Genomic DNA, 19,530 nt, shown 5'->3' with positions numbered 1-19,530 from the left:
ATGATTCAGCTGATCTACCCTTGTTTTTTCCTTGTCTTTAAAATGTTTCATCCCCTCTCCCTCTCTCCCTCTCAGGGGCATGTTCATGGGCCACTCCTGTGGTTCGATACAGTAAGGCTCAGAGGCCCACCTCGCTGCCCATCCAGCCCTTCGTCCTGCTTCCCCCAGCGGGTAAACCTCAGAGCCAGCCCCTGGGCTCCCTGCTGGACCAGTACATCAGCCACAAGAACACCAAGCCCAGCTCTAGCTCCCAGCCAGGGTCCAAGTGCATAGGCAAAGGCAACAGACTCCTGACCCACCTGCATCCCTCACCACTAGGCAGCTATGGAGCCATCCTCCTGGAAGGCCCCTCTAGCTCTGATACCTGCTCCACCTGCACCCCCAGTCCACAACACTTCCAGTCCAGACTCAACTGGACACACTCCAGTCCATACAGGCCCCACACTAGCCTTGGTCTCACTTCGACCAGTCCAAAACAAGCACAAACAAGCACCAAACTAACCCAGGCTTATTCATGCCAGGACCAGCTCTATGAAGACCTAGACCAAACCTACCCCAGCCCAGCTCAGGCCCACAGTAGCCCAAACCAGTCTCATTGCAAAGATTCAATCAAACGGAGCCAAGGCATGGCTCAGATCTGCCAAGATCTCATTCGCCTGTCCCCAGTGCAGAAGAGCCTCAACCCAGTCCTCCTGACCCACAGCCCTCACTGCCCCATCTCCCATGTAGCAACCATGTCACCCTCTGACAGTCACATCCATCATCCAGACCTGCTGGTGTCCTTCTCTCCAGACCCACCCTTACTGCCCCACAAGACTATCCCACTGTCCTCAGTCCCTATGACTGGGTCTGCAGCCTCTCATCGTAGCCTGACAGCTGCTCTCTCGTCAGTGTCCTCTCTGAGCGCCCTTCTGCAGCCCCTGGTGTCTGCAGGGCCCAGTGTAAAGCAGCATCAACAACAGCCCTGTGACTCCTTCAGCCTGAGTGACAGTAGGCCACCTGTGGAGTTCTGCCTGTCACCTGAAGCCTCCTACGAGTCTCTGTCCATCAGCCACCTGCAGAGGAGAGGTGAGGAAGCGGGAGGGGCCTGATCTGTGTGTAGGTGATAGAGCATGGATCAACCTGGTCTCAGAGCATTTCATATTATTTTCAAGTCAAATGAAATTGTATTTGTCACATGCGCCGAATACAACAGGTGTAGACCTTACCGTGAAATGCTTACTTACAAGCATATAACCAACAATGCAGTTTTAAGAAAAATATTTACTAAATAAAATTTAAAAAATAAAAGAACAACAATACAATAACAATAACGAGGCTATATACAGGGGGTACCGGTACTGAGTCAATGTGTGGGGGTACAGATTAGTCGGGGTAATATGTACATGTAGGTACAGTAGGGGTAAAGTGACTATGCATAGATAATAAACAGTCTTCTTGACACCGCCTGGTATAGAGGTCTTGGATGGCAGGAAGCTTGACACCAGTGATGTACTGGGCCGTACACACTACCCTCTGTAGCTCCTTGTGGTCGTAGGCCAACCAGTTGCCATACCAGGCAGTGATACAAGCAGTCAGGATGCTCTAGATGGTGCAGCTGTAGAACTTTTTGAGGATCTGAGGACCCATGCCAAATCTTTTCAGTTTCCTGAGGGAGAATAGGCATTGCTGTGCCCTCTTAACGACTGTCTTGGTGTGTTTGGACCATGATAGTTTGTTGGTAATGTGGACACCTAGGAACGTGAAGCTCTCAACCTGCTCCACTACAGCCCCATCGATGAGAATGGGGGTGTGCTCGGCCCTCCTTTTCCTGTAGTCCACGATCATCTCCTTTGTCTTGATCACGTTGAGGGAGAGGTTGTTGTCCTGGCACGTGGCACCACACTTCCAGGTCTCTGACCTCCTCCCTATAGGCTGTCTCATCGTTGTCGGTGATCAGGCCTACCACCGTTGTGTCGTCGGCAAACTTAATGATGGTGTTGGAGTCGTGCTTGGCCACGCAGTCATGGGTGAACAGGGAGTACAGGAGGGTACTAAGCACGCACCCCTGAGGGGCCCCCGTGTTGAGGATCAGCGTGGTGGATGTGTTGTTGCCTACCCTTACCACCTGGGGACGGCCCATCAGGAAGTCCAGGATCCAGTTGCAGAAGGAGATGTTTAGTCCCAGGATCCTTAGCTTAGTGATGAGCTTTGAGGCCATTATGGTGTTGAACACAGAGCTGTAGTCAATGAACAGCATTCTCACGTAGGTGTTCCTTTTGTCCAGGTGACAAAGGGCAGTGTGTAGTGCAGTAGAGATTGCATCATCTGTGGATCTGTTGGGGCGGTATGCAAATGGGAGTGGGTCTAGGGTTTCTGGGATGATGGTGTTGATGTGAGCCACTTCATGGCTAGAGACGTGAGTGCTACGGGTCGGTAGTCATTTAGGCATGTTACCTTAGTGTTCTTGGGCACAGGGACTATGGTGGCCTGCTTGAAACATGTTGGTATTACAGACTCGGCCAGGGACAGGTTGGAAATGTCAGTGAAGACACTTGCCAGTTGGTCAGCGCATGCTCGGAGTACACATGCTGGTAATCCATCTGGCCCTGCAGCCGTGTGAATGTTGACCTGTTTAAAGGTCTTGCTCACATCGGCTACGGCGAGCGTGATCACACAGTCGTCCAGAACAGCTGGTGCTCTTATGCATGCTTCAGTGTTGCTTGCCTCGAAGCGCGCATCGAAGTCGTTTAGCTCGTCTGGTAGGCTTGTGTCACTGGGCAGCTCGCCCAGTGACCCAGGGCTTCCCTTTATAGTCGGTAATAGTTTGCAAGCCCTGCCACATCCGACATGCGTCTGAGCCGATGTAGTAGGATTTAATCTTAGTCCTATATTTACACTTTGCCTGTTTGATGGTTCTTATGAGGGCATAGCGGGATTTCTTATAAGCGTCCGGGTTAGAGTCCCGCTCCTTGAAAGCGGCAGCTCTAGCCTTTAGCTCAGTGCGGATGTTGCCTGTAATCTATGGTTTCTGGTTAGGGGATGCACATACGTTCACTGTGGGGACAACGTAATCGATGCACTTATTGATGAAGCCATTGACTGATGTGGTATACTCCTCAATGCCAACGGATGAGCCCTGGAAGATATTCCAGTCTGTGCTATTAAAAGAGTCCTGTAGCTTAGCATCTGTGTCATCTGACAACGTCCGTATTAAGTGAGTCACTGGTACTTCCTGCTTTTGTCTTTGTTTGTAAACAGGAATCAGGAGGATAGAAATATGGTCAGATTTGCCAAATGGAGGGCGAGGGAGAACTTTGTATGCGTCTCTCTAGAGTTTTTTTTCCTCTTGTTGCACATGTAACATGCTGGTAGAAATTAAGTAAAACGGATTTACGTTTGCCTGCATTAAAGTCCCCGGCCACTAGGAGCGCTGCATCTGGATGAGCATTTTCTTGTTCGCTTAAGGCTTTATACAGCTCGTTGTGGTCTTAGTGTCATCATCGATTTGTGGTGGTAAATAGACAGCCATGAAAAATATAGATGAAAACTCTCTTGGTAGATAGTGTGGTCTATAGCTTATCATGAGATACTCTACCTCAGGCGAGCAAAATCTTGAGACTTCCTTAATATTTGATTTTGCGCACCAGCTGTTATTGACAAATAGACACAGACCGCCACCCCTGGTCTTACCGGAGGCAGCTGTTCTGCCTTGCCGATGCACGAAAAAAACAGCCAACTGTATATTATCCATGTCGTCGTTCAGCCAAGACTCAGTGAAACATAAGATATTACAGTTTTTAAAGTCCCGTTAATTCTCCAATGATTGCACGTTGGCCAACAGGACGGATAGTAGAGGTGGGTTACTCAGTCGCTGACTAATTCTCACAAGGCACCCAGACCTGTGTCTCCTGTATCAGCGTCTTCTCTTCATGCAAATGACGGGGATTTGGGACTGGTCAGGTATCTGGACTAAATCCTTTGCGTCCGACTCGTTAAAGAAAAAAATCTTTGTCCAGTTCGAGGTGAGTAATCGCTGTTCTGATATCCAGAAGCTCTTTTCGGTCATAAGAGACAGTGGCAGAAACATTATGTACAAAATAAGTTACAAACAACCCGAAAAAACTAACATAATGCCACAATTGGTTAGGATCCTGTAATACAGCAGCCATCTCCTCCAGCGCCATTCTCTCACGTACTCTGTACGTAAATCCGAGACAATCCATTTAGTATAATATATTATGTTTCGTATGTATTGTATTCATTTGTGGGGGTCCATCAACCATTTCGTATGATATGTTACAAATTAAAATTCGATCATAGGTTACGAATTTGCAAGTCTAAGCCCTGTCTAAGCCAGGGGAGGGGGGGGTGGGCTGTTCTACTAAGCTATATGGAATTGTTTTAAGGTCATACCAAAGATCATTTAGCTATTTGATTTGTAATTTTAAGAACCCTTAAAGTATCAGAAATATACAGTACCAGTCAAAAGTGTAGACACCTACTCACTTCCTTTAGATTTGTTTTTTTTTTGGCTATCTGTTGTTCCATGTAGTGAATCTGTTATTCAATGCATTTATATGGGCTAATAGTAGAGTAGTAAGGCCAAATAAACATTTTAATATATTGTTTTTATATATACAGTACCAGTCAAAAGTTTGGACACACCTACTCATTCAAGGGTTTTATTTTAACTTTTTTCTACATCGTAGAATAATAGTGAAGACATCAAAACTATGAAATAACACATATGGAATCATGTAGTAACCAAAAAAGTGTTAAACAAATCAAAATATATTTTATATTTGAGATTCTTCAAAGTGGCCACCCTTTGCCTTTTTGGCAGCTTTGCACACTCTTGGCATTCTCTCAACCAGCTTCATGAGGTAGTCACCAGGAATGCATTTCAATGAATAGGTGTGCCTTATTAAAAGTTAATTTGTGGAATTTCTTTCTTTCTTAATACGTTTGTGCCAATCAATTGTGCTGTGACAAGGTAGGGATGGTATACAGATGATAGCCTTATTTTGTTAACTTCTCTAGGGCCAGTGGGACGATTTCGTCCCACCTACGTAACAGCCAGTGGAATCCAAATACCTTAGAAATGCTTATTCAAATACCTTAGAAATGCTATTACTTCAATTTCTCAAACATATGACTATTTTACACCATTTTAAAGACAAGACTCTCGTTAATCTAACCACACTGTCCGATTTAAAAAAGGCTTTACAACGAAAGCAAAACATTAGATTATGTCAGCAGAGTTCCCAGCCAGAAATAATCAGACACCCATTTTTCAAGCTAGCATATAATGTCACATAAACCCAAACCACAGCTAAATGCAGCACTAACCTTTGATGATCTTCATCAGATGACATTCTTAGGACATTGTTATACAATACATGCATGTTTTGTTCAATCAAGTTCATATTTATATCAAAAGCCAGCTTTTTACATTAGCATGTGACGTTCAGAACTAGCATACTTCCGGTGAATTTACTAAATTACTCACGATAAACGTTCACAAAAAACATAACAATTATTTTAAGAATTATAGATACAGAACTCCTCTATGCACTCGCTATGTCCGATTTTAAAATAGCTTTTCGGTGAAAGCACATTTTGCAATATTCTAAGTAGATAGCCCAGCATCACAAAGCTAGCTATTTAGACACCCACCAAGTTTAGCCCTCACCAAAGTCAGATATACTATAAGAAAAATGTTATTACCTTTGCTGTTCTTCGTCAGAATGCACTCCCAGGACTTCTACTTCAATAACAAATGTTGGTTTGGTTCAAAATAATCCATAGTTATATCCAAATAGCGGCGTTTTGTTCGTGCGTTCAAGACACTATCCGAAAGGGTAAAGAAGGGTGACGCGCCCGACGCATTTCGTGACCAAAAAATTCTAAATATTCCATTACCGTACTTCGAAGCATGTCAACCGCTGTTTAAAATAAATTTTTATGCCATTTTCTCGTAAAAAAGCGATAATATTCCGACCGGGAATCTGTGTTTTAGTACAAAGAGAGAGAAAATAAAAACATGGGTCGCCTCGTGCACGCGCCTCAGTCTCATAGTACTCTGACCGACCACTATCCAAACGCGCTAATGTTTTTCAGCCAGGGGCTGCCTCGACATCATTCAGCTTTTTCCCGGGTTCTGAGAGCCTATGGGAGCCGTAGGAAGTGTCACGTTACAGCAAAGATCCTAAGTTTTCAATAAAAAGAGTCAAGAAGCTCAAGGAATGGTCAGAGAGGGCACTTCCTGTACAGAATCTTCTCAGGTTTTTGCCTGCCATATGAGTTCTGTTATACTCACAGACACCATTCAAACAGTTTTAGAAACTTTAGGGTGTTTTCTATCCAAAGCCAATAATTACATGCATATTCTAGTTTCTGGGCAGTAGTAATAACCAGATTAAATCGGGTATGTTTTTTATCCGGCCGTGTAAATACTGCCCCCTAGCCCTAACAGGTTAAAAGACCAAGTCCATATTATGGCAAGAGCAGATCAAATAAGCAAAAAGAAAGGTCAGTCAATCCGGAAAAGTTTAAGAACTTTGAAAGTTTCTTCAAGTGCAGTCGCAAAAACCATCAAGCGCTATGATGAAACTGGCTCTCATGAGGACCACCACAGGAAAGGAAGACCCAGAGTTACATCTGCTGCAGAGGATAAGGATTAGTTACCAGCCTCATAAATTGCAGACCAAATAAATGCTTCACAGAGTTCAATTAACAAACACATCTCAACATCAGCTGTTCAGAGGAGACCGCGTGAATCAGGCCTTCATGGTCAAACAGCTGCAAAAAAACCACTACTAAAGGACACCAATAAGAAGAAGAGACTTGCTTGGGCCAAGAAACATGAGCAATGGACGTTAGACTGGTGGAAATCTGTCCTTTGGTCTGATGAGTCTAAATTTGCGATTTTTGGTTCCAACTGCTGTGTCTTTGTGAAATGCAGAGTAGGTGAACAGATGGTGTGATGGTGTGGGGGTGCTTTGTTGGTGACACTGTCAGTGATTTATTTAGAATTCAAGGCACACTTAACCAGCATGGCTACCTACAGTATTCTGCAGCGATACACCATCCCATCTGGTTTGCACTTAGTGGGACTATCATTTGTTTTTCAACAGGACAATGACCCAACACACCTCCAGGCTGTAAGGGCTATTTCACCAAGAAGGAGAGTGATGGAGTGCTGCATCAGATGACCTGGCCTCCACAATCACCCAACCTCAACTCAATTGAGATGGTTTGGGATGAGTTGGACCGCAGAGTGAAGGGAAAGCAGCCAACAAGTGCACAGCATATGTGGGAACTCTTTCAAGACTGTTGGAAAAACATTCCTCATGAAGCTGGTTGAGAGAATGCCAAGAGTGTGCAAAACTGTCCTCAAGGCAAAGGGTGGCTACTTTGAAGAATCAAAAATATATTTTAATTGGTTAAACACTTTTTTTGGTTACTACATGATTCCATATGTGTTATTTCATAGTTTTGATGCCTTCACTATTATTCTACAATGTAGAAAATAGTAAAAATAAAGAAAAACCCTTGAATGAGTAGGTGTGTCCAAACATTTGACTGGTACAAAAATATGAAAATGTTTATTTGGCCTTACTACTATTAGCCCATACAAACGCATGGAACAACAGATAGTCCAAAAAACAAATATAAAAGGAAGTCTCTATCCTATATCTGAGACATATAAGAAAGATCAGGAAACATATATTTCTTAACCAGTGGTGTAAAGTACTACTTAAATATTTTGGGGGGTATCTGTACTTTACTTTACTATTTATATTTTTGACAACTTTTACTTTTACTTCACTATATTCCTAAAGAAAATAATGTACTTTTTACTCCATACATTTTACCTGACACCCAAAAGTACTCATTACATTTTGAATGCTTAGCAGGACAGGAAAATGGTCTAATTCACGCATTTATCAAGACAACACATGGTACTCCCTTCTGCCTCTGATCTGGTGGACTCACTCAACACAAATGCATCTTTTGTAAATTATGTCTGAGTGTTGAAGTCTGCTCCTGGCTATTCGTACATTTTAAAAACAAGAAAATGGTACTGTCTGCTTTGCGGAATTTGAAATGATTTATACTTCTACTTTTACTTTTGATACTTAAGTATTTAGCAATTACATTTACTTTTGATACTTAAGTATATTTAGAACAAAATACTTTTAGACATTTACTCAAGTAGTATTTTACTGGGTGACTTTTACTTTTACTCGAGTAACTTTCTATTAAGGTATCTTAACTTTTACTACAGAATGACATTTTGGTACTTTATCCACCACTGTTTTTAACCCTGTCACTAAACAGTCTCCATATATACAGTACTTCTCAACTTTACACAAAGAGGTCATAGTTAGTGTGTAGCCCAAACTGTACGGAAGCTACAGACAGAAGTTGGCAGGTCGGCTGTACCGACCTCAGACTAGTCCCAAGAAACTTATGGGGGTCGTAGAGCAAAACGGAGTTAAGTTAATGGGGTTAAGGGTGTTTTGAGCTGAGAGCATATAATGTGGATTGTGTGATGTGATGTTGACTGTGTGTGATGTCAATGTATAAATCGGAGGATGTATGTGGTAGGTAAACAGTGTCAGTAATCTAGTGTTATGTCACAATGGAAAGTCATTAGACTATTACTGAACAGTCATTATGGGAAACTGGAATCCTGTTACTCTGTGCTGCTGCTGGGTTCCAAAGAGAGTAGCAGCAGAGCTTTCTGCAGCAGTGCCTTCAATACCCTGAAGGGGGTTTCTTTAAAACATGACCTATTTTTCTCTCCCTGCATTGGATTGGCTGAGACATTTAGTGTGTGAATGTGAGTGTGCAAGCTCCAGTGTATGTTTGTTGCAGTGGGTGCAGTGTTGTTGATACGTTGGATATATGATTCACAGATTTATGTTATTTTAGTGTCACAATACAGACACACATGATTATAACCAGACAATGTAAATGTCAATCCCATGCTTGTGTGCACATTGTCTTGTGAAAGCAAAGCTTGCACAGTGATGCACTGTCCGTTTGGCAGGGAAGAGCATTGTAGGCAGATTCAATACGCATTAAGAATGTACCCTGACATTTTAGAGAGAGCCAGAGCAAGATGGAAGGGAGATGAATCATGGATGTTCCCATGTGGTTCTGTATATACACCCTTTTTATTCAGTGTCTGATGTTTCTGGTTAATGAATCAAATCTGTTTTATGTCAGTCCCTCAGGCATTTTGATAACCCCCCTGCATGGCACAGAATATGAAATGAGCTAACTCCTGATTGCTTCTTTCCATGTTTCTCCAGGTCTGCTGAAATCTGTGAGCTTGGCAGTGGATTTGATCATGGCTCATTTTGGCACCAGTCGAGATCCTGGGGAAAAGGTAGAGTACAGCAGAGCTAAAAGCAATCTGAAGGGAACTAGGAATAACCAATTCCCAAAAACTGACAGTAACCTTGAATAGGATGAATCAACTCCCATAAATGTATGGTATTTTTAGATTAAAGTGTAATTATTGATCATGATCATACGATAATGTCCCACTTCTCTCCAGATCCGGCTAGGGAACAGCTCTAGGAGTCCCACCATTGGTGGTCTAGTCCTGGAGCATCTGTGTCCCACCATCCAGAACATTCTGCAGGATGGCCTTAGGGACCACAAACTTGACCTGATCATCGGTCATCGACGCAACCACGCCTGGAATGTGGTGGAGGCCTCCACTCAGACAGGTCAGAGACACATGGTGGTGATGATGGTAATGATGATGATGTGGGTGGTTGTGGTAGGTTTGATGCTGATGAGGGAATGACTACAGTGCTGCATTTGCTAATGGGGGTTGTAGTTCAATGGTCTCTGTTCCTATCTAAGGCCCTACCAACCAGGTGCTCCACAGCCTGCTGTCCAAGGTGAGGCAGTGCTCCCTGCTGACCAGCCACTGTATGAGACTACGAGCCTTCATCATGGGCCTGCTCAAGTGAGTCCCTTCAAGTCTCAGTCTTTTTTAGTGTATCAAATTGTGTTCTAATGGTGATTTATTAAATGTTATGATTGTAAAATGAGGGACTTATATTCTCTCTTTTAGCTTGAGAGCCTTGGAATTCTGGCTAAATCATCTCTACAACCAAAAAGGTATGTGTTTAGATTTTTTTAATTTCTCCAAATTGTTATTAGAAAACATATGGTTCTTGGAACATACCTCTCTCATACTCTTCCCAACTCTCCTCTCCCCAGACAAGGTGACAGATCACTACCATCCATGGGGTTTCCTCGCCATGTCACATGGGCAGTGTCAGCCTCTGTTCCAGGAGCTCCTCCTCCTGCTGCAGCCTCTTTCCATGTTACCCTTTGACCTCAACCTGCTGCTGGAGCCCCGCCTGCTGCAAAACAGACAGCTCTGCTCCGAGGAACAAGCTTCACCATGCTCCACCTTTCTCATGACCAGTTGGCCCCTATTGAGAGGAGACAGACAGGGGGCATATGGTTCTATGGATGGTCCCAGAGATAACAGCAGGCCACCAGGTGACCGACACCAGCTGGTACAGCATCTTCAGGGGTCCACCCAGGGGTCAAAGGTCATGGGTCAGGAGAAGTGGGTGAGGCATTTAGGCAAGTCTAGCAGAAGTCTGTGGTCAGCCACCAGTCCAAGGTGGTGGCAGAGACGGCCTGCCCACGCAGAGGGGGGGGTGGAATATGGACAGATTTACATGGATGTCATCCACACTGAGCCTCAGCAGGGGATGGAGGGGAGGAGAGAAGGTGAGAGTTCACAGGAGGGCAGGAGGGAGGGAACTGGGCTGGAGACCCCCAGGATGCCGGCAGACCCCCAGGATGAGAGTCTCTCCCAGGGTGGGCTACGCTGGGCCAAGCTGTTTGGATCAGGAGGGAATCCCCCCACCAAGACACAGAGGGCACCTCAAAATCTCAATGGGACACAGGCCCAGAAAAGGTCAGAATTACTGAACTGAACTATGGCTAAGCTGTTCCTATGGTGTTATTACAATTCCTCCTTTATAACTGTATTTCTCTTGTCTTAAAGGAGACCTTCACAGTGGCTGCAGTTGGACAGGTCTCAGCTGGGCCTATTGGCTCATACAGTGTGGTCAGGGAAACTCCCAGCTCCACAGCCTGACCAGAAACACCAGTCATAGACATGGTGCCCCTATGACCACACTCACCCAACCCTCTGATGAGTGGAGAGGGATAGGGCGGAGAAGAAAAGTTACACCACCAAAAACATCAACCGCATGATCCTGATTCAGTGTTATAGTGCACAGTGTTACACACAGACACCTCAGCTAGAACACACTCACACTGGTCAGAAAAGCACAGTAGACCAGTTGATACAACTATCGGAGCATGGGTGATACTTTTTGCTATGTTATTATTAGGCAATAACAACTCCCCCCATGTATTATTAGATTTACAAGTGCTTCTTTTCATCTGTCATGAATTGGGATTTATGCACTATATTCTCCCTGTAAACCTGTCAATCAAACTGTGTGGTCAGAGAGGCTCCTCCCATGTTAGGGTCTTGCCTTAGTCTGAAAGCCTTGTACAACATCCCAGACTCTGCAGAAGAAACCAATTAGTATGTCATGGAGCTGCATGCATACCATACAGTAGCATCCTATTCTCCTAATAGTGTCCATCTGATCCTCTACCTTCCAACCCCTACCCTGTGACTATCCTATGTGCGAATGGAATGACAACAAAAAATGCAGAAAGGCAATCTTTACTAGCCATGTTTACTAGTGCCACATATTAGGCCAGTCAGCAGCCTTGTGCAGTGGCTTATCTTCCAAAAGGAGGTTGCCTTCACATTCAACTAGACAAACATGTTCATGAGGTAATCCTGACTCTAGCATGGTAAAAACAAACGTTCAAGGAGTCATTAGGTGCTAATTTAGGCCTACTACTGTGTGTGGTTGTACTGTACTACCTACGTCAATATCCTATTATACTGGGGGTTTTTTATGCGAGAACTAGAGTTTTGTAAATATTTAGGAAAGAAAAGTCTAGATTTGTGGAACTGTTAGGTTCCAAATGGAGTGTGTTGTTTGCACAATATAAAGCTATCATGTTGTGTTTCAGGTGTACACCGTTTTGATAGGCCAGTACTACTAAGCTAAAGAGAAAGGCAAAGTCTGGATTTACATGACAGGAATGACTTGGTTATTATAGCCTTTGCAATAAATGTGAAAGTGAGTTTAGCATATTTCCTCCACAACCTAACTGTCCTTCCCCTAAAACCTTAGAAGAATGGGCGACGCTGGGGCGGCAGGTAGCCTAGTGGTCAGAGCGTTGGGCCAGTAATCGAAAGGTCGCTGGTCCCCGAGCTGACAAGGTAAAAATCTGTCGTTCTGCCCCTGAACAAGGCAGTTAACCCACTGTTCCCCGGTAGGCCGTCATTGTAAATCAGAATTTGTTCTTAACTGACTTGCCTAGTTAAATAAAGGTTACACAGAATGCACCCTCTCTGAGTGTAAGTTCCCAGTGACAATCAACCTTTCTGAATAAAAAGGTATTGATTTCTCTTGTGACTTATGTTTCACATCCACTTGTACAGCAGGTTTAAAAAAATCTACACTATCGTTCAAAAGTTTGGGGTCACATAGAAATGTCCTTATTTTTTAAAGAAAAGCACATTAGCTAACACAACGTGCCATTGGAACACAGGAGTGATGATTGCTGATAATGGGCCTATGTAGATATTCCATAGAAAAATCTGCCGTTTCCAGCTACAATAGTCATTTACAACATTAACAATGTCTACACTGTATTTCTGATCAATTTAATGTTATTTTAATGGTCCAAAAATGTGATTTTCTTTCAAAAGTTACCCCAAACTTTTGAACGGTAGTGTATATCGCTAAATACAGGAGAAACAGTGTTCCACTGCCCATATTGACAGTGTGTACATGTTCTGTTCATATATCATTATTATGTTTCACTCTGGGATGTACATAGTCCACAGACCAAAGTTTTGCTGTTCCACAGACATATGCATTTATTTCAAAGTCCTTGGATTCATCACTCAAAACAACTCCATGATGTGTTCTCTACCCTAGTTCTTTATCAAGTCATGTGATTGTCTTGTGGATTGTACCTCCGTTACTGAGCTCTGGCCTCTATCTTCTGAGTGCCGCTTAGCCCTAGGGCATTGTGGGTAAGCTGTCCAAAGGTCTGCCCGTACCTGAACTTGTGTCCTGTGGGCAGATCAAAATAATATTATAGTTAAGCATTAATGTTACAGTATCACATGATCTACCATGTGATGATATGATACATTTTAAAACAAAATATGGAGATTTCAGAGCTGTGTGTGTGAGGCTTGGTACTATAGTGTTTTGATGAAATTTAGGGCCACCTGGAACATGGCCGGTGTAGGAGGGCAGCAGGCCCCGGTGGGACGGGTAGACTGTGGGGATGGGGGGCAGGACTCCTGATTCCTCCCCAGGGAGGCGCAGGGAGGTGGGGTCACTCCTCATTTCCTTTCCAAACTGGACCAGGGCCTTGTTGGTGGTGATGGGGTAGCCCGTGCCAATCAGGAAGCGAGATTTGGGCACGTACCCTGTGAAACCTAAATACATGCCTCAATGGAAGATCTAGTCAATACAGAGACTCATATACAGTTGATTGCATTGCATACACTCATACACGCAAAAGTATGTGGACACCTGCTCGTCGAACATCTCATTCCAAAATCATGGGCATTAATATGGAGTTGGTCCCCCCTTTGTTTCTATAACAGCCTCCACTCTTTTGGGAAGGCTTTCCACTAGATGTTGGAACATTGCTGCGGGGGCTTCCATTCAGCCACAAGAGCATTAGTGAAGTTGGGCACTGATGTTAGGAGATGAGGCCTGGCTCGCAGTCGGCGTTCCAATTCATCCCAAAGGTGTTCAACGGGGTTGAGGTCAGGGCTCTGTGCAGGCTAGTCAAGTTGTTCCACACAATCTCGAAAAAAAACATTTCTGTATGGACCTTGCTTCGTGCACAGGGGTATTGTCATGCTGAAACAGGAAAGAGCCTTCACCAAACTGTTGCCACAATGTTGTAAGCACAGATTTGTATAGAATGTAGTGTTACGATGTCCCTTCACTGGAACTAAGGGGCCTATCCCGAACCATGAAAAACAGCCCCAGACCATTATTCTTCCTCCACCAAACTTGACAGTTGGCACTATGCATTGAGGCAGGTAGCGTTCTCCTGGCATCTGCCAAACTCAGATTCGTCATTCGGACTGCCAGATGGTGAAGCGTGATTCATCACTCCAGAGAATGCGTTTCCACTGCTCCAGAGTCCAATGGTTGAGAGCTTTACACCACTCCAGCTGACGCTTGGCATTGTGCATGGTGATCTTAGGTTTGTGTGCGGCTGCTTGGCCATGGAAATCCATTTCTTGACGCTCCCGACGAACAGTTATTGTGCTGACGTTGCTTTCAGAGGCAGTTTGGAACTCAGTAGCGAGTGTTGCAACTGAGGACAGACGATTTTTACGCGCTACGAGCTTCAGCTCTCGGCGGTCCCATTTCTGTGAGCTTGTGTTGGCTACCACTTCGCGGCTGAGCCGTTGTTGCTCCTAGACGTCTCCACTTTACAATTACAGCACTTACAGTTGACCGGGACAGCTCTAGCAGGGCAGGAATTTGACGAACTGACTTAGAAAGGTGTCATCCTATGACGGTGCCAAGTCCTACTGCCACTGTTAGGCTATGGAGATTGCATGGCTGTGTGCTTTATTTTATACACCTGTCAGCAACGGGTATGGCTGAAACAGCTGAATCCACTCATTTGAAGGGGTGTCAACATACTTTTGGCCATGTTATGTATGAGTTTTTTTTAAATGGTACCTCTGGTATACTGTACCTACCTGAGATGAAGTACTTGTGTGGACTGCTGTCCTCCATGAAGTAAGGAGACACTTTGGGCTTCCAGGGGTCCAGGGCCTCGTAGGGGGCTGGATCTTTGGAGATGGCCGTCAGAGGGGTGCTCAGTCTCCGAGGCTGAAGGGGGTATACAGAATGGCAGACAGACAGACAGACACTATGGTTGAGACAGAGAAGGTGTTCAAGCTTCTGGCTCCTACCAACGGCCCTATCCCAGACTATAGACCTTTGATTATAAGAGGAGAAGATTTTCTCGCATGGTATCAATGTAAAGTTATCATTCACTCAACCTAAGTGACTAACAGTAATTGCTTGTGTTGTTGAGCTTTCCTGTCAGCTCCTACACAACGAGAGATAATGGGTGTGAATCTCAAAGACTTAATTGGTTTGAATCTATGGGTGGTCTATGATTGGAGAGCTCTCCAGGTCATGCAGCCGGCCTCATTTAGACTGAGACAGAGAGTGATAAATGACACAGGATCTCAGCATGGATTATTAAACATGTGTGTGTGTGTGTGTGTGTGTGTGTGTAAATAGGAGAGAGATTAGAGCTGATTACTTTAAACTCGGAATTGGTGGTGTTGCTGACAAGCGGTATGTCTGCTGATGCCAGACGAACCCTCTTCTGCTGGTCTCGGTCAAACTCAGACAGTGCCTCGCGACACGTCTCAGCATAGGTACGGGAGAAGTAGTTCTGGCTTTTGGGGACAAAGCCTGGAAAAGACACCATGTCAACACAATGCAAAGCATACTTTACAGATGGAAGAGATGTTGGGTGTTCTGCTTAATGTATGGAAACTGAGTAACAGTGTGTTTACCAGTGTAGCCCGGTATCATCCTCTCTAGATTCCTGCGTTCTCCATGGTGGCTCCTCCAGTTCTCGTCCCGCGGGCCCATGTCTGTCTCTGTGGAGGGGAAGCGGCCCGTGTGGAGGACCAGGCGACGTGAGCGCGACACCTCCGGAGAGGACAGCAGCTTGGCAGTCAGCTGGCCGTAGGTCTTCCCCAGGTGGTACTTCAGCTGGGGGCAGTAACCTGCATACCTGAGGGGGGAGAGAGAGAGAGAATTGTGATTAGATTTCAAACAGGCCTATTTGGCAGTATTCTCTGTTATGTTGACAGTAGGCCTAGCGTAAATATTTGAAACCCTTTTTTTATTTACAATGCTTATATCAAAGTAAGGCTTTATTGAGGTGAAAGGTGACTGTATGGATCTCATGGTATTTAGTTTAAGCTGTGTTGTGTTCCTTAATGTCAGCGAGTGTAGCCTCAGAGTTCAACCTTCCTGGGAACAGTTGCCATGGGTGATGGCCATCACAAAATACTTCTGGCCTCGAGCACTGGACTTGCTCTTGCTCATGGACATTTCTTCGTGTAGCTTTGTTCAATTGTTTGTGTTAATTCCTTAGGCCTATAGTAGGCCGAATGTATGCTATGTGTAACGACATAAAAAGGCATAATATAATCAAGTCAAATGTAAAGGTATGCGCAAGCATAAAATCAATGGAATGATGCACGAATACAATAATGCGTCATTAAAAAGGTTTAGAATTTCACTATAAATAGCACACCATGCACGTAATACAAATAACATGTCAATACAACACGCATCTAATTAGAGTGTATATTTAATTAATTAATTTGAAAGAATTCAAAAGCAAAGAGGCCGTTTCAATGTGAATAACCTACCCCGGTATGTACTGCGGATCAGGTGTCACCAGCACCTTGCTGAATTTGGGTGGGAATTCATCCATGTTGACCGCACACTGTACCACTGAACACGGAACTTGAGATGGAGGCCGAACAGCAGCCAACTTTGCAGTTCTCTGTTTGCGTGTGGTTGCCAGGTGGAGAGGATGTGGACAACGCGCAGAGATATTTCTTCGACTAGACCAGGTCAAGAATCCATTATTCCGTCATTGTTGGCTTTGTGAGGTAAGACGTTCATTGCGTTGACGTTCTGTGCGCCCTTTTGCCACCGACATTCTAAAGCTTGTTGTGGTTGTTAAGTACTGTACTGTAGGCTACAGCTTGTTCCTTCTGTCCGCGGTGGTAAATAAGCACCGCCATCACACATTCCCATGCACCTTATGGTCAAATAGGTGTAGTGTCATTTGAATAAACACTATCCTACCAAATATATACATTTCACATTTTAATTTTATTCAATAGCCAAAGTTGTTTTTACACAAGCCCTCCTGTTTTAGCCATCTCACATGTTTCCCCCACTTTTTATTATCAGATCTTATATTTCCCTCCTGTTTTAGCCATCTCACATGTTTCCCCCACTTTTATTATCAGATCTTATATTTTCCTATGGGAAAAATGTATAAATAAATGAATTGATGAATTAATTGTTCATTTTGACAGCATGAAATAGCGACACCTGGTGAATTAAAGCAGTATTGCTGCATTGGCTGGGATATTTCCTGGGCCACTCGAGCTACTACTCTTCTGAACTACATCGTCATCCCGCTGTGGAAGATCGTCTCCCATGAACTGCCAGCTCCTTTGAGATTCTTATGAAAGCACTATATAAAATACATCTATAGTATTATTATGTGTTCACAGTAAATCTCTGAAACCTGTTGTTGTTCTTGTATACTTTTTCTTCCTTGATATGGTAAAATATTTCAAACATAGATTGGTAACTTTTTACTAATTTGGCACACAAACTAGAAGCGGTTAGTTATAAGCAGTCTCACTTAAACCCTCATATCCGATGCCCAGTTTGACCTACAGACTTGAAACGTTGTATGTAGGTGTCTTTCCTCATCCTGAACAAATTTGCCTCAAGGACCCTTAAGGTCTTTCAGGATAGATTTTCCTCCACCTTGGAAAGTTTGGAAACCTTTAAAAAATGTATTTTCATAAGCAATAACAACACCAAATGTGGTATGCTGGCCCATGGTACATATCTTAACTTAGTTTGAGAAAGCTAAGGGACTGGTTAAGAGAGGGTTGAGTTATAGATAAATCAGGAAATCAGATTTTACATGTCCATTTATATCCTTTGTACCCCTAATAATAGATGTATTATATACAGCGCTTATCAACTTCAACGGGTCAGCAAAGACATTACCATGATGAACCATGTTAACTTTAGCGTTGATATCTTAAAAAGTAAGGAAACTATTACTACAACAAAAAAAATATATGTAACTCAATAAAAATCTTCTCATGGACTAAAAGTCAGATTCACTCCAAATGTGGTATTTGGACTCCTCACAATAGTCCCTAAAGAGTTTGAGAAAATAACGTTGATGTATTCAAAGCTGGCCACACTATACCAGTAGCACTAGAGGCATCACTACAGACCCTGGTTCGATTCCAGGCTGTATCACAGCCGGGACGTGATTGGGAGTCCCATAGGCCGGCGCACAATTGGCCCAGCATCGTCCGGGTTAGGGTTTGGCCGAGGTAGGCCGTCATTGTAAATAAGATTTTTTTTCTTTAACTGACTTGCCTAGTTAAATAAAGGTTAAGTAAAACAAAACATAAAGGATGCATTTTAGCACACATGCTAAAATATGCAAAAAAACACTTAAAAAATCTTCTCATGAACCATAGGACCAAATGACACCCAAATGTGGAATGTAGGCCCATGGCACATGTCTTACCCTAGTTTGAAAAAGCTAAGCTAAGTGATTAGTCAAAAGATGGCTGAGTTATTGACAAATCCAAAATCAGATTTCATGTGTCCATTTAAACCACTGTAAATCCACTTCCACAGTGGCAGGATAGTTCCTGCATGATAAAGTGCTTGCTTTGTTATCCAGCTGATCTTGTGTCCTTTCTATCATCATGTGAACCCCGTTCATTGCTGCTTGCATCTATATTTATTATTATCATCATCATAGGGCATGTGTAGAAAAAAATGTAATACATACATACAGTGGGGGAAAAAAGTATTTGATCCCCTGCTGATTTTGTACGTTTGCCCACTGATAAAGAAAGGATCAGTCTATAATTTTAATGGTAGGTTTATTTGAACAGTGAGAGACAGAATAACAATAGAAATATCCAGAAAAACGCATGCCAAAAATGTTATAAATTGATTTGCATTTTAATGAGGGAAATAAGTATTTGACCCCCTCTCAATCAGAAAGATTTCTGGCTCCCAGGTGTCTTTTATACAGGTAACGAGCTGAGATTAGGCGCACACTCTTAAAGGGAGTGCTCCTAACCGCAGCTTGTAAAAAAGACACCTGTCCACAGAAGCAATCAATCAATCAGATTCCAAACTCTCCACCATGGCCAAGACCAAAGAGCTCTCCAAGGATGTCAAAGACAAGATTGTAGACCTACACAAGGCTGGAATGGGCTACAAGACCATCGCCAAGCAGCTTGGTGAGAAGGTGACAACATTTGGTGTGATTATTCGCAAATGGAAGAAACACAAAATAACTGTCAATCTCCCTCGGCCTGGGGCTCCATGCATGATCTCACCTCGTGGAGTTGCAATGATCATGAGAACAGTGAGGAATCAGCCCAGAACTACACAGGAGAATCTTGTCAATGATTTCAAGGCAGCTGGGACCATAGTCACCAAGAAAACAATTGGTAACACACTACGCCGTGAAGGACTGAAATCCTGCAGCGCCCGCAAGGTCCCCCTGCTCAAGAATACATATACATGCCCG

The 19,530-nt window shown here is 43.7% G+C and overlaps 2 protein-coding genes and 1 long non-coding RNA gene across 4 annotated transcripts in view; 2 read left to right on the top strand and 1 right to left on the bottom strand.

Annotated features, from left to right (window-relative positions):
- LOC106565078 (AP-4 complex accessory subunit RUSC2) overlaps nt 1–12,407 on the top strand; it is a 33,743-nt gene extending 21,336 nt beyond the window's left edge. The window contains exons 4-10 of the mRNA XM_014131717.2: nt 76–1,068; nt 9,306–9,382; nt 9,554–9,728; nt 9,868–9,973; nt 10,082–10,128; nt 10,231–10,945; nt 11,036–12,407. Coding sequence (XP_013987192.2) covers nt 76–1,068; nt 9,306–9,382; nt 9,554–9,728; nt 9,868–9,973; nt 10,082–10,128; nt 10,231–10,945; nt 11,036–11,147 — 2,225 coding nt within the window. The 3' untranslated portion in view covers nt 11,148–12,407. The remainder of the gene's footprint in view (nt 1–75; nt 1,069–9,305; nt 9,383–9,553; nt 9,729–9,867; nt 9,974–10,081; nt 10,129–10,230; nt 10,946–11,035) is intronic.
- Nucleotides 12,408–12,981: 574 nt separating this feature from the next.
- On the bottom strand, nt 12,982–16,946 carry cimip2b (ciliary microtubule inner protein 2B). 2 transcript variants are annotated; one of them, XM_045690405.1, is made up of 6 exons: nt 16,577–16,946; nt 15,707–15,930; nt 15,448–15,602; nt 14,873–15,005; nt 13,367–13,591; nt 12,982–13,205 (listed from the first exon to the last, which is right to left on the bottom strand). In XM_045690405.1, the coding sequence occupies exons 1-6, from the start codon at nt 16,639–16,641 to the stop codon at nt 13,111–13,113; spliced, it is 897 nt and encodes a 298-aa protein (XP_045546361.1). In that variant the 5' UTR covers nt 16,642–16,946; the 3' UTR covers nt 12,982–13,110. The 2 variants fall into 2 exon arrangements, with proteins under 2 accessions (XP_045546361.1, XP_013987221.1); XM_014131746.2 differs by having other exon boundaries at nt 13,367–13,579; nt 16,577–16,945.
- LOC106565085 (uncharacterized) lies at nt 16,632–17,475 on the top strand. The gene is made up of 2 exons (XR_001319607.2): nt 16,632–16,822; nt 17,258–17,475. It is a non-coding gene; the product is annotated as an uncharacterized lncRNA (long non-coding RNA).
- Nucleotides 17,476–19,530: the final 2,055 nt, after the last annotated feature.

The sequence above is a fragment of the Salmo salar genome, chromosome ssa01, assembly GCF_905237065.1.
Source record: "Salmo salar chromosome ssa01, Ssal_v3.1, whole genome shotgun sequence".
Taxonomy (NCBI): domain Eukaryota; kingdom Metazoa; phylum Chordata; class Actinopteri; order Salmoniformes; family Salmonidae; genus Salmo; species Salmo salar.
This window is presented reverse-complemented; position numbering and strand designations above follow the sequence as displayed.

Bases quoted from the DNA above. Each gene is read 5' to 3' on its own strand.
- cimip2b (XM_045690405.1), bottom strand. From the start codon at position 16,641: ATGGATGAATTCCCACCCAAATTCAGCAAGGTGCTGGTGACACCTGAT. The intron at 15,603-15,706 runs GTAAACACACTG...TGTCTTTTCCAG, and splicing joins GATGATACCGGGCTACACTG to GCTTTGTCCCCAAAAGCCAG. The intron at 13,592-14,872 runs GTAGGTACAGTA...TCTTCCATTGAG, and splicing joins ACACAAGTACTTCATCTCAG to GCATGTATTTAGGTTTCACA.